Source organism: Pristiophorus japonicus, unplaced genomic scaffold, assembly GCF_044704955.1.
Source record: "Pristiophorus japonicus isolate sPriJap1 unplaced genomic scaffold, sPriJap1.hap1 HAP1_SCAFFOLD_371, whole genome shotgun sequence".
Classification (NCBI taxonomy): Eukaryota; Metazoa; Chordata; class Chondrichthyes; family Pristiophoridae; genus Pristiophorus; species Pristiophorus japonicus.
In genome coordinates this window covers 441,209-454,523 of record NW_027253555.1, presented here as the reverse complement: position 1 = coordinate 454,523, position 13,315 = coordinate 441,209, and the positions used below count along the sequence as shown (strand labels likewise).

At 51.7% G+C, this 13,315-nt stretch overlaps 1 protein-coding gene across 1 annotated transcript; it reads right to left on the bottom strand.

Annotated features, from left to right (window-relative positions):
• Positions 1–290: 290 nt before the first annotated feature.
• LOC139250434 (ecto-ADP-ribosyltransferase 5-like) lies at positions 291–12,113 on the bottom strand. The gene is made up of 2 exons (XM_070872836.1): positions 11,863–12,113; positions 291–3,677 (listed from the first exon to the last, which is right to left on the bottom strand). Exons 1-2 carry the CDS (start codon positions 11,903–11,905, stop codon positions 2,821–2,823), a joined length of 900 nt encoding a protein of 299 aa, XP_070728937.1. The 5' UTR covers positions 11,906–12,113; the 3' UTR covers positions 291–2,820.
• Between the last annotated feature and the right edge of the window lie 1,202 nt (positions 12,114–13,315).

Sequence of the window (13,315 nt, the reverse complement as noted above, 5' to 3'; positions counted from 1 at the left end):
AGATCAGCCATGATTGTATTAAATGGCGGAGCAGGCTCAAGGGGCCTTATTACCTACTCCTGCTCTGATTTCTTATGTTCTTATGTCTGGGACACTGTTTAAAGAGGTGGTTTGTGGGCCTCAGTACCACCCCAGGTGTGAGATCAGGCTCACTCAGCACAGTCCAGTGATGAAGCCTGGGCCTTTCCTGCTGTGTGCGTGTGTGTGTGATGGGGTGGGGGGGAAGCAAGCTGAGACTGGGCGGCACAAAGATAACAAAAATTCATCGTAAAATCAATCTCTGAGCATTTTAATGTTTAAGTTTATTACAAGTTTATTACATCATCCAACAATTCAGGTCCAAGGCCAAAGATGCGAAGCTGGTTGGAGCAGAATCCCCGCAGTTTAGGCCGAGGGGGAACACGAACAGCGCCACTACTGGTGGAGAGGGTGTAATTACAGCGTAACATGTTTACATAGCAATTTAACATTGTAGCACAGTTGTGAGGGTTTTAGTATAACACAGACTCTCATCGCCACCCCCCCCCCCGCCCCCCCCAAAAGATGTTGTCATAGAGACCGGGTGTTCTCCAGACGTGTGCCCCGCCTCCGATTTTACTCCGTCTCAATTTCACTGGGCAGTTAAACCCGGGATGGGGGTCTCAATCAGGGAGGCGGTTGTGGTAATAAGAAAAACCTACATTTATATAGCGCCTTTCACCACCTCCAGACATCTTAAAGTGCTTCACAGCTAATTAGGACTTATGAAGTGTCCTCACTATTTTGCAATGCAGGAAACATGGCAGCCAATTTACACACAGCAATTTCCCACAAGCAGCAATGTGATCAAGGGACAGATAAGCAGTCTTTTAGTGATGTGCTTCAGGGATCAGTACTGGCTCCAGGGCGCTAGGGAGAACACCCCACCTACTCTTCTTCCAATAGTGGCCGTGGGATCTTTTACATCCACCTGCGAGGGCAGACGGGGCCTCGGTTTAACTTCTCATCCAGAAGACGGCACCACCGACAGTGCAGCGCTCACTCAGTACTGCCCCTCCAACAGTGCGGCATTCCCTCAGTACTCACCCTGTGACAGTGCGGCGCTCCCTCAGTACTGCCCCCTGTGACAGTGCAGTACGGCGCTCCCTCAATACTGCCCCTGTGACAGTGCAATACGGCGCTCCCTCAGTACTGCCCCCTCCGACAGCGCAGTATGGTGCTCCCTCAGTACTGCCTCCTCCGACAGCGCAGTACGGCGCTCCCTCAATACTGCCCCTGTGACAGTGCAGTACGGCGCTCCCTCAGTACTGCCCCCTCCGACAGCGCAGTAAGGCGCTCCCTCAATACTGCCCCTGTGACAGTGCAGTACGGCGCTCCCTCAGTACTGCCCCTGTGACAGTGCAGTACGGCGCTCCCTCAATACTGCCCCTGTGACAGTGCAGTACGGCGCTCCCTCAGTACTGCCCCCTCCGACAGCGCAGTAAGGCGCTCCCTCAATACTGCCCCTGTGACAGTGCAGTACGGCGCTCCCTCAGTACTGCCCCTGTGACAGTGCAGTACGGCGCTCCCTCAATACTGCCCCTGTGACAGTGCAGTACGGCGCTCCCTCAGTACTGCCCCCTCCGACAGCGCAGTAAGGCGCTCCCTCAATACTGCCCCTGTGACAGTACAGTACGGCGCTCCCTCAGTACCACCCCTCCGACAGCGCAGTAAGGCGCTCCCTCAATACTGCCCCTGTGACAGTGCAGTACGGCGCTCCCTCAATACTGCCCCTGTGACAGTGCAGTACGGCGCTCCCTCAATACTGCCCCTGTGACAGTGCAGTACGGCGCTCCCTCAGTACCACCCCTCCGACAGCGCAGTATGGTGCTCCCTCAGTACTGCCTCCTCCGACAGCGCAGTACGGCGCTCCCTCAATACTGCCCCCTCCGACAGCGCAGTACGGTGCTCCCTCAATACTGCCCCTGTGACAGCGCAGTACGGCGCTCCCTCAATACTGCCCCTGTGACAGCGCTGTACACGCTCCCTCAGTACTGCCCCCTCCGACAACGCAGTACGTAGTTCCTCAGTACTGCCCATGCGACAGCGCAGTATGGCGCTCCCTCAGTCATCATTATCATAGGCAGTCCCTCGGGATCGAGGAAGACTTGCTTCCACTCGTAAAATGAGTTCTTAGGTGGCTGAACAGCCCAATACGAGAACCACAGTCCCTGTCACAGGTGGGACAGATAGACGTTGAGGGTAAGGGAGGGTGGGACAGGTTTGCCACACGCTTCTTCCGCTGCCTGCGCTTGGTTTCTGCATGCTCTCGGCGACGAGACTCGAGATGCTCAGCGCCCTCCCGGATGCATTTCCTCCACTTAGGGCGGTCTTTGGCCAGGGACTCCCAGGTGTCGGTGGGGATGTTGCACTTTATCAGGGAGGCTTTGAGGGTGTCCTTGTAACGTTTCCTCTGCCCACCTTTGGCTCAGTTGCCGTGACGGAGCTCCGAGTAGAGCGATTGCTTTGGGAGTCTCGCGTCGGGCATGCGGACAATGTGGCCTGCCCAGCGCAGCTGGTCGAGTGTGGTCAGTGCTTCGATGCTGGGGATGTTGGCCTGGTCGAGGACGCTAACGTTGGTGCGTCTGTCCTCCCAGGGGATTTGCAGGATCTTGCGGAGACATCGTTGGTGGTATTTCTCCAGTGATTTGAGGTGTCTACTGTACATGGTCCATGTCTCTGAGCCATACAGGAGGCTCCCTCAATACTGCCCCTCCGACAACGCGGTTAGTTGCAAGCCCAATTAGTTGTGTCAGTCGCCCCCCCCCCACCCCTTGCCGCGAGAGATGGCAGCGGGGGTCGTCAACACCAGTGACGCGAGAGGGAGACGGAGAGGAGGCAGAGTGCCCAGGGCAGGCCGGGTGTCGAGCCCGAGGAGTCCAGGTCCAGGGAGGTCAGGTGGAGGTCGATCCGCTGTTGGCTGCCCGCCCACGTGGTCTGGGCGTTGACCACCCGGAAGGCCTCGCAGGGCGGAATCAGCACCTCCCTCTCCTGCGGGAAGGGCGAGAGCTCTTCCACCGATGCCCCGCGGGCCGTGCGGATGTGGAAGAGGGTGGCCTGGCCCTCCCCGCCCCAGGCGAACCCCTCGGCCACCAGCCGGCTGGCCGAGGTGGAGGTGAAGCTGCCGAACTGCACCGTGTCCCCCACCGAGGCCCAGAAGGCCCTGGAGGCCCCCCGGTACACCGTCGCCGGGGCCTTCACCCCGCCTCCCTGGGCCTCCCTCAGGCCCCGCAGGGCCGAGCTCAGCAGCTGGTGCAGGCCCCGGAACCGCTCGCACGGCCCCTGACCCCCCGCCCCCCCTGCCGTCTCTAGGCAACTGCGCGAGGCCTGGTTGAAGCGCAGGTAGAGCGGGCCGGCGGGGGGAGGGGGGTACTCCAGAGCGTAGCAAACCACCGCCACCGCCAGCTCGTCCCTCAAACCCCCAGGGGCCCGCCGGCCGCCCTCCTTCATCAAGGCCCACTCCCGCCAGGCCTGGGCCCAGGCCTTGTCCAGGGCGGGGTTGAGGGCCCGCTCCTTCTCCAGCAGCCCGAGCCAGGGGGCCAGCTCCCCCCGGGGGTCCGGCTCCTCCTGCGGATGCTCCGCGCAGCCTCGCACCCTCCCCAGGCTGACTGCCTGGCTGAAGAAACGGTTCGGACGCTCCCCCCGGACTCCCGCCGTCACTGCGGAGAATGGAAAACGAGAGCCGAATCAATCAACGCATCAACGCCCGGAATATAACCATGCACATTATAATAAGAACATAAGAAAACGGAGCAGGAGTAGGCCATACTGCCCCTCGAGTCTGCTCCGCCATTTAATACGATCATGGCTGATCCAATCATGGACTCAGGTCCACTTCCCTGCCCGCTCCCCTTATCCCCTTATCGGTTAAGAAACTGTCTATTTCTGTTTTAAATTTATTCAATGTCCCAGCTTCCACAGCTTTCTGAGGCAGAGAATTCCACAGATTTACAACCCGCTGAGAGAAGAAATTCCTCCTCATCTCAGTTTTAAATGGGCAACCCCTTATTGTAAGATAATGCCCCCTCGTTGTAGTCTCCCCCATCAGTGGAAACATCCTCTCTGCATCCACCTGGTCAAGCCCTCTCATAATCTTATACGTTTAGAATTCCAATGAGTAGAGGCCCGACCTACTCAACCTTTCCTCATAAGTCAACCCCCCCCTCATCTCCGGAATCAGCCGAGTGAACCTTCTCTGAACTGCCTCCAAAGCAAGTATATCCTTTCGTAAATATGGAAACCAAAACTGCACACAGTATTCCGGGTGTGGCCTCACCAGTATCCTGTATAACTGTAGCAAGAAACATAGAAACATAGAAAATAGGTGCAGGAGTAGGCCATTCGGCCCTTCGAGCCTGCACCGCCATTCAATGAGTTCATGGCTGAACATGCAACTTCAGTACCCCATTCCTGCTTTTTAGCCATACCCCTTGATCCTCCTAGTAGTAAGGACTACATCTAACTCCTTTTTGAATATATTTAGTGAATTGGCCTCAACAACTTTCTGTGGTAGAAAATTCCACAGGTTCACCACTCTCTGGGTGAAGAAGTTTCTCCTCATCTCGGTCCTAAATGGCTTCCCTGCTTTTATACTCCATCCCCTTTGCAATAATGCAGTTATGTATGATGAATAAATTTAAGACGGAGATAGACAGTTTCTTAACCGATAAGGGAATAAGGGGTTATGGGGAGCGGGTAGGGAAGTGGGCCTGAGTCCATGATCGGATCAGCCATGATCGTATTAAATGGATGAGCAGGCTCGAGGGGCTGTATGGCCTACTCCTGCTCCTATTTACACCCCATAATATCCACCAGATAACATACATAATATACACCGGACACCACCCCATAACATCCATCCCATAATATCCACCCAAAGCATCCCATAATATCCACCCCATAACATCCCATAATATCCACCCCATAACATCCCATAATATCCACCCTATAATAGCCATCCATAATATTAGAAACATAGACAATAGTTGCAGGAGTAGGCCATTCGGCCCTTTGAGTCTGCATCACCATTCAATATGATCATGGCTGATCCTCTATCTCAACACCATATTTCCGCTTTTTCCCCATTCCCTTGATGCCTTTTGTTTCTAGAAATATGTCTAGCTCCCTCTTAAATATATTCAGTGACTTGGCCTCCACAGCCTTCTGTGGTAGAGAATTCCACAGGTTCACCACCCTCTGAGTGAAAACATTTCTCCTCATCTCGGTCCTAAATTTCCTTCCCCGTATCCTGAGACTGTGACCCCTTGTTCTAAACTTCCCAGCCCCGGGAAACATCCTCCCCGCATCCAGTCTATCCAACCCAGTCAGAATTTTATATGTTTCAATGAGGTCCACACTCATTCTTCTAAACTCTAGTGAATACAGGCCTAGTGGACCCAATCTCTCCTCATACGTCAGTCCTGCCATCCCAGGAATCAGTCCGGTGAACCTTCGCTGCACTCCCTCTATGGCAAGTATATCCTTAGGTAAGGAGACCAAAACTGCACACAATACTCCAGGTGCGGTCTCACCAAGGCTCTGCATAACTGTAGAAAGACATCCTTGCTCCTGTATTCAAATCCTTTGCAATGAAGGCCAACATACCATTTACCTTCCTAACAGCTTGCTGCACCTGCTTTCAATGACTGGAGTACAAGGACACCAAGGTCCCTCTGCACATTGACACTTCCCAAGACGTCACCATTTAAATAATGATGAATAAATTTAAGACAAAGATAGACAGATTTTTGAGCAATAAGGGGTTATGGGGAGCGGGCAGGGAAGTGGAGCTGAGTCCATAATTAATATCCACCCCATAATATTGCATAATATCCACCCCATAATATTCCATAATATCCATCTCATCACTTAAAAAATTTAAGACAGAGATAGACAGTTTCTTAACCTCCATCTGCTTTTATAAGGGGATGGAGCATAAAAGCAGGGAAGTCTTGCTACAGTTATACAGGGTATTGGTGAGGCCACACCTGGAATACTGCGTGTAGTTTTGGTCTCCGTATTTACGAAAGGATATACTTGCATTGGAGTCTGTTCAGAGAAGATTCATTAGGTTGATTCCGGAGATGAGGGGGTTGACTTATGAGGAAAGGTTGAGTAGGTTGGACCTCTACTCATTGGAGTTCAGAAGAATGAGAGGTGATCTTATCGAAACGTATAAGATTATGAGGGGGCTTGACAAGGTGGATGCAGAGAGGATGTTTCCACTGATAGGGGAGACTAGAACTAGGGGCCATAGTCTTAGAATAAGGGGCCGCCCATTTAAAACTGAGTTGAGGAATTTCTTCTCTCAGAGGGTTGTAAATCTGTGGAATTCGCTGCCTCAGAGAACTGTGGAAGCCGGGACATTGAATAAATTTAAGACAGAAATCGACAGTTTCTTAACCGCTAAGGGAATAATGGGTTATGGGGAGTGGGCAGGGAAATGGACCTGAGTCCATGATCGGATCAGCCATGATCGTATTAAATGGCGGAGCAGGCTCGAGGGGCCTTATGGCCTACTCCTGCTCCTATTTCTTATGTTCTGATGATACCAGAGATGCGAGAGTATCCATATCAGGAAAGGATGAACTGGCTGGGTCTCTTTCCTCTTGTAACGAGAAGGCTGAGGGGTGACCTAATAGAGGTCTTTAAAATTGTGAAAGGTGGATAGAGAGAGAATGTTTCTATTTGTGGGGAAGAGCATAACTAGAGGCCATCAATATAAGATAGTCACCAAGAAATTCAATGAGGAATTCAGTGAGTGGTGAGAATGTGGAACTCGCTACCACAGGGATGCATCTAAGGGGGGGCTAGACAAGCAAATGAGGGAGAAGGGAATAGATGCATTTATACAGCATCTTTACCGTAATAAAAATATCCCAAGGGGCTTCACAGGAACGATATAGATAAATCACTTTTTGACACTGAGCCACACAAGGCGGGCAGCGGAAACGTTACAAGGACACCCTCAAAGCCTCCCTGATAAAGTGCAACATCCCCACTGACACCTGGGAGTCCCTGGCCAAAGACTGCCCTAAGTGCATCCAAGAGGGCGCTGAGCACCTCGAGTCTCATCGCCGAGAGCATGCAGAAATCAAGCGCAGGCAGCGGAAGGAGCGTGCGGCAAACCTGTCCCATCCACCCTTTCCCTCAACGACTATCTGTCCAACCTGTGACAGAGTCTGTGGCTCTCGTATTGGACTGTTCAGCCACCAAAGAACTCACTTCAGGAGTGGAAGCAAGTCTTCCTCGATTTCGAGGGACTGCCTATGATTATGACGCAAGGAGATATCAGGTCAGATGAACAAAAGAGATAGGTTTTAAGGAGCATCTTCAAAGAGGAGAGAGTGATAAGAGAGGCGGAGAGGTTTAGGGAGGGAATTCAAGAGGTTGGGGCCCAGGCAGCTGAAGACACAGCCACCGAAAGCGATTAAAATTGGAAGGCAAGCAAGAGGCCAGAATTGACAGAGCGCAGATATCTCGGAGGGTTGTAGGAGCTGGAGGAGGTTAGAAAGATAGGGAGGGTTGTAGGGGCTGGAAGAGGTTACAGAGATAGGGAGGGTTGTAGGGGATGGAGGAGGTTACAGAGATAGGGAGGGGTGTAGGACTGGAGGAGGTTAGAAAGATGGGATTGTGGCACTGGAGGAGGTTATAGAGATAGTGAGGGGTGTATGTGCTGGAGGAGGGTGCAGAGATAGGGAGAGGTGTAGGGCTGGAGGAGGTTACAGAGGTAGGGAGGTTTGTAGGACTGGAGGAGGTTAGAGAGATAGGGAGGGTTGTAGGGGCTGGAGGAGGTTACAGAGATAGGGAGATTTGTAGGGGCTGGAGGAGGTTACAGAGGTAGGGAGATTTGTAGGGGCCGGAGGAGGTTACAGAGGTAGGGAGGGTTGTAGGGGCTGGAGGAGGTTATAGAGATAGGGAGATTTGTAGGGGCTGGAGGAGGTTACAGAGATAGGGAGGGTTGTAGGGGCTGGAGGAGGTTACAGAGATAGGGAGGATTGTAGGGGCTGGAGGAGGTTACAGAGATAGGGAGGGTTGTAGGGGCTGGAGGGGGTTACTGAGGTAGGGAGGATTGTAGGGCTGGAGGAGGTTACAGAGATAGGGAGGGGTGTAGGGCTGGAGGAGGTTACAGAGATGGGGAGGGTTGTAGGGCTGGAGGAGGTTGCAGAGATAGGGAGGGGTGTAGGGATGGAGGAGATTACAGAGATAGGGAGGGTTGTAGGGATGGAGGAGGTTACAGTGATAGGGAGGGGTGTAGGGCTGGAGGAGATTACAGAGATAGGGAGGGGTGTAGGGGCTGGAGGGGGTTACAGAGATAGGGAGGGTTGTAGGGCTGGAGGAGGTTGCAGAGATAGGGAGGGGTGTAGGGATGGAGGAGATTACAGAGATAGGGAGGGTTGTAGGGATGGAGGAGGTTACAGTGATAGGGAGGGGTGTAGGGCTGGAGGAGATTACAGAGATAGGGGGGAGTGTAGGGATGGAGTAAGCTCTCTTACTCTCAGTCTCTGTCTCTCGCTCACTCTGACTCTCTCTGTCTCTCTCTCCGTGTCTCAACCTCTGCCCGAGTGCCGCCTGAATCACCAGTCACCCAGTGGGCGAGCGGCTCCTGTTACCCATGACGTCTGTCCTGCCTCACCAATGCTGCAGGGCATCACACTACACAGCTTCCCTCTCTCGCCATCTGTCTCTCTCTTTCTCACTCTCTCCCAGGCTCTCTGTCTCTCTAGCTCTTTCTGTGTCTCTCTCTGTCTTTTTCTCACTCTCTTTCTCTATGTCTGTCTCGCTCTCTCGCTCTCTCTCTCTCTCTGTGTCCCTCTCTCCGTCCCGCTCTGTTTCTGTCTCTACTTTATCTCTCATTCTCTCTCTCTCTGACTGTCACTTTCTCTCTTTCTCTCTCTCTGTCTGTCCCCACCTCACCCCTCCGCTGTCTCTCTCCCTCCCACTCTAAGAACATAACAGCGTAAGAAATAGGAACAGGAGTTGGCCATTCGGCCCCTCGAGCCTGCTCCACCATTCAATAAGATCATGACTGATCTGATCATGGACTCAGCTCCACTTCCCCGCCCGCTCCCCATAACCCTTTATTCCCTCATCGCTCAAATATCTGTATCTCCGCCTTAAATATATTCAATGACCCAGCCTCCACAGCTCTCTGGGGCAGAGAATTCCACAGATTTACAACCCTCTGACAGAAGAAATTCCTCCTCATCTCAGTTTTAAATGGGCGGCCTCTTATTCTGAGACTATGGGCTAGAACCTCCACTTTTGAGCTTATCGCCCAAAAATGGGCGTTATTTCCGGCGTGGGCGGTAAAAGAGGGTTTTCAGATCGCCGGCTTCTCATTCATTCTCAAAACACCTAGTTTACATTTTTGAAAATGGGTGTTACCGTGAGCGATATCAAACGGGCGGTCGTGTTAAATTGTTTTGACCTTCTGCCGTAAAGTGTGGCCGTCCTTAGCAACGGCACGGCAACGCTCGATTCATGAGGTCAGAGAGTGTTGCCCCCTCGGCACCTCCTGCTCCCGTATCCGTCCAATCAACGCATCTGCCTTCATCCCCCCCCCCAATGAGGCACCGCCTGAGGAGCTCCTCGGCCAGGCGCCGTGGAGCGAGGAGGGGAAGGGATAGAGTGGGGAGAAGAAAGAGATGGGGGGGGCAAGGAAAGTGAGGTGTATGTGCGCAGGGGATGGCTGTGTTATATCTCCATCTGGGTGCATGCAATTTGTTGCAGTGTATGGGGGCTGGGGAACACACTCCTGCTTTGCCTTTGTATTCTTTGTTGTTGGACATGTTGACCATGCGATTTTTTTCCAAGATGGAAAAAGTGGGATGTGGGCGGGGCTCGGGTGTTATTGGCTGTGATACTTATGATTTCAGACCAATGTTGGTATTAAACTTTTGTTACTGAACATAACCTTGTTGCGCATTGTCTCAGATAGCTGGACCGTTACACACCTGGTGATTCCTTACCGTGAAAGGGTTAAATACAACTTTACACCAATCAACGTAAACTTTAACTGGCACCAAGGTGATGGGCACCATTGATGTCTGAGCTGCACACACACACAGCAGTGTGTCAGCGTTGTCACTCACATCAGCGCTCTTTCAGTCAAATCTTTCCGATATCAGCTCCTCACGCAAGAGTGGGATTTAACAAATGCTAGCCACACCGCTGGCGTCCGTCCCGGTTAGTTCCACTTTTTGTGTGCGTTTTTTTTTTGAGCGGGCGTTATTCTGGGCGATATGTGTGCGAGGTGGTGAAATCGAGGGTGGGCAATCTCCATGGCCGCTAGTTTGGGTAAATATGCTCTTTACCACAAAAAACAGTGGTCGGGCGTTATTATTGAATCTCGGCGTTAAGTCCGTGAGGAAAGTAATGCTGGGCGATAATATGGGCGTTGAAATCGCCCATTCTGCTGATTCCACCCCAAAAAAGTGGGCGGGCGGTAATATTTCTTCTCAGCATTAAGCACTTGGGGAAAATAACGCTCGGCGATAAGTCTCCTTAAAAAAAAGCCCGTCAGTTTCTATTTTGAGCCAAAATGGACGCTATCTGGGCGTTATACGTCATTTCATTGGTTAAATGGGCGTTAAGTGGGCGTTAAGCAGGCAAAAAAAGTTGAGGTTCGAGATCATCGTCCCCTAGTTTTAGTTTCCCCTATGAGTGGAAATCTCCTCTCTGCATCCACCTTGTCGAGCCCCCTCATTATCTTATAAGTTTCCATAAGATCACCTCTCATTCTTCTGAACTCCAATGTGTAGAGGCCCAACCTACTCAATCTATCTTCATAAGTCAACCCCCTCATCTCCAGAATCAACCAGTGAACCTTCTCTGAACAGCCTCCAAGTATATCCTTTCCTTAAATACGGAGACGAAAACTGCACGCAGTACTCCAGGTGTGGCCTCACCAATAGCTTGTACAGGTGTAGCAGGACTTCTCTGCTTTTATACTCCATCCCCCTTGCAATAAAAGCCAACATTCCTTTTGCCTTCCTGATTACTTGCTGTTCCTGCATACTAACTTTTTGCGTTTCATACTCTCTTTCTCTCATTTTCTCTCTTTATCTGTCTCTCTCTCTTTCCCTGCCCACCTCACCCCCCCTCCACCACTGTCTTTCTCCCTCCCGCGCGCTCTCTCTCTCTCTCTCGCTCAGTGCCACGCCTACGAATGTTCCATCTCCTGTATCCAAAAGATTACAAAGAGACTCATTTTCTGACCAACACAATGAAAGCTTTGTGAACAAAAGCAAGAATGTTTGCTGAATTAAACAAAGAGAGAGAGGAACATTTATAGCCCAAGGCAAACAGCCTGGAAATATCTAACTGTGAGAGAGAGAGAGACAGAGAAAGAGTGAGAGAGAGGGACAGAGCGAGAGAGATAGACAGAATAAGACAGAGAGATATACAGAATGAGACGGAGAGAGAGAGACGGAGAGAGAGAGAGACAGATAAAGAGTGAGAGAGAGAGAGAGAGAGAGAGGGGGACAGAGTGAGAGAGAGCGAGAGAGATAGACAGAATAAGACAGATAGAGAGATATACAGAATGAGACGGAGAGAGAGAGAGACGGAGAGAGAGAGACAGAGAAAGAGTGAGAGAGAGAGAGAGAGGGGGACAGAGTGAGAGAGAGAGCGAGAGAGATAGACAGAATAAGACAGATAGAGAGATATACAGAATGAGATGGAGAGAGAGACAGATAGAGAGAGAGAGCGAGAGGGACGGAAATTGAGAGACACACCCAAAGACACAGACACACAGAGGGACAGAAATGGAGAGAGAGGGATGGAGACTGACAGAGGGCGAGACAGAGAGGGATTATGCTGGTATCTGTTATTCCTACTTACAGCAACAAGACAAACTCAGTATCAGGACGTTGAAGTTCCTCATTGTTTCTCCGTCTCTCAGTCTTCCTCTCTCTCTCACTCGGCTGCAGCCCGTACAAACTCCTCTCACATCTGTTTTCTGAAAGGGTCTGTCTTCCAGCGGCGGCCACAGCCGTCTCTTTCTCTCTCTTTCCCTGTTGCTCAGCTCTCAGTTGAGTTGCTCAATTTCCCACCACCTCACGGTACCAGGCTCTGCCCGAGTGCCGCCTGAATCATCAGTCACCCCGTGGGCGAGCGGCTCCTGTGATCCGTGACGTCGGTCCTGCCTCGCCAACGCTGCAGGGCTTCACGCTACACAGCTTCCCTCTCCGTCTCTCTCTCTCTCTGCCTGTGTCTCTCTCCCTCTCTCTCTGTCTCTAACTCTATCTCGCTCTCTCCGTCTCTCTCTCTCTCTTTCCCTCTCTGCGTATCTCTCTCCGTCTCTGATGCTCTGTCTACATCTGTCTCTCTCTCTCTCTCTCTCTGTCTCTCTCCGTCTCTTTCTCTCTCCATCTCTCTCTCTCCGTCTCTCTCTCTCTCTCTCCGTCGCGCTCTCTCTCTCCGTCTCTCTCTCTCCGTCTCTCTCTCTCCGTCTCTCTCTCCATTTCCCCCCTCTTTGTCTCTCTCTCTGTCTCTCTCTGTGTCTCTCTCTCTCTCTCTCTCTCTCTCCATCTCCCCCCTCTCTGTATCTCTCTGTATCTCTCTCTGTATCTCTCTCTGTCTCTCTCTGTCTCTCTCTGTCTCACTCCGTCTCTCTCTGTCTCACTCCGTCTCTCTCCATCTTTCTGTCTCTCTCTCTCTTCATTTCTCTCTCTCTCTCTGTCTCTCTCCATCTCACTCCTTCTCTCCGCTTCCCTCTCTCCCTCTTTCTGGCATTTGACATGATGTAGCCCCATAGGTACCTCATTTGACCTCTGCAGAAATGGCCAAGAGAAACAATGACTAGCTTGCAGGCACGGATGTCAACCAGTGTGGTACTGAGTCACACACACACACACGCACACACACACAGGAAGTTAACATACAGGTACAGCAAGTGATCAGGAAGGCAAATGGAAGGTTGGCCTTTATTGCAAGGGGGATAGAGGATAAAAGCAGAGAAGACCTGCTCCAACTGTACAGGGTGTTGGTGAGGCCACACCTGGAGTACTGCGTACAGTTTTGGTCTCTGTATTTAAGGAAGGATATACTTGCCTTGGAGGCGGTACAACAGAGGTTCACCAGGTTGATTTCTGGGATGAGAGGGGCTGCCTTATGATGAGAGATTGCGTAGAATGGGCCTAAACTCTCTGGAGTTTAGAAGAATGAGAGGTGATCTCATTGAAACATGCATGATTCTGAGGGGGATTGACAGGGTAGATGCAGGGAGGATGTTTCCCTTTGGCTGGAGAGTCTAGAACCAGGGGTCACAGTCTCAGGATAAAGGTTCGGCCAT

Bases quoted from the DNA above. Each gene is read 5' to 3' on its own strand.
- LOC139250434 (XM_070872836.1), bottom strand. From the start codon at position 11,905: ATGAGGAACTTCAACGTCCTGATACTGAGTTTGTCTTGTTGCT. The intron at 3,678-11,862 runs GTAAGTAGGAAT...CATTCTCCGCAG, and splicing joins ACTGAGTTTGTCTTGTTGCT to TGACGGCGGGAGTCCGGGGG.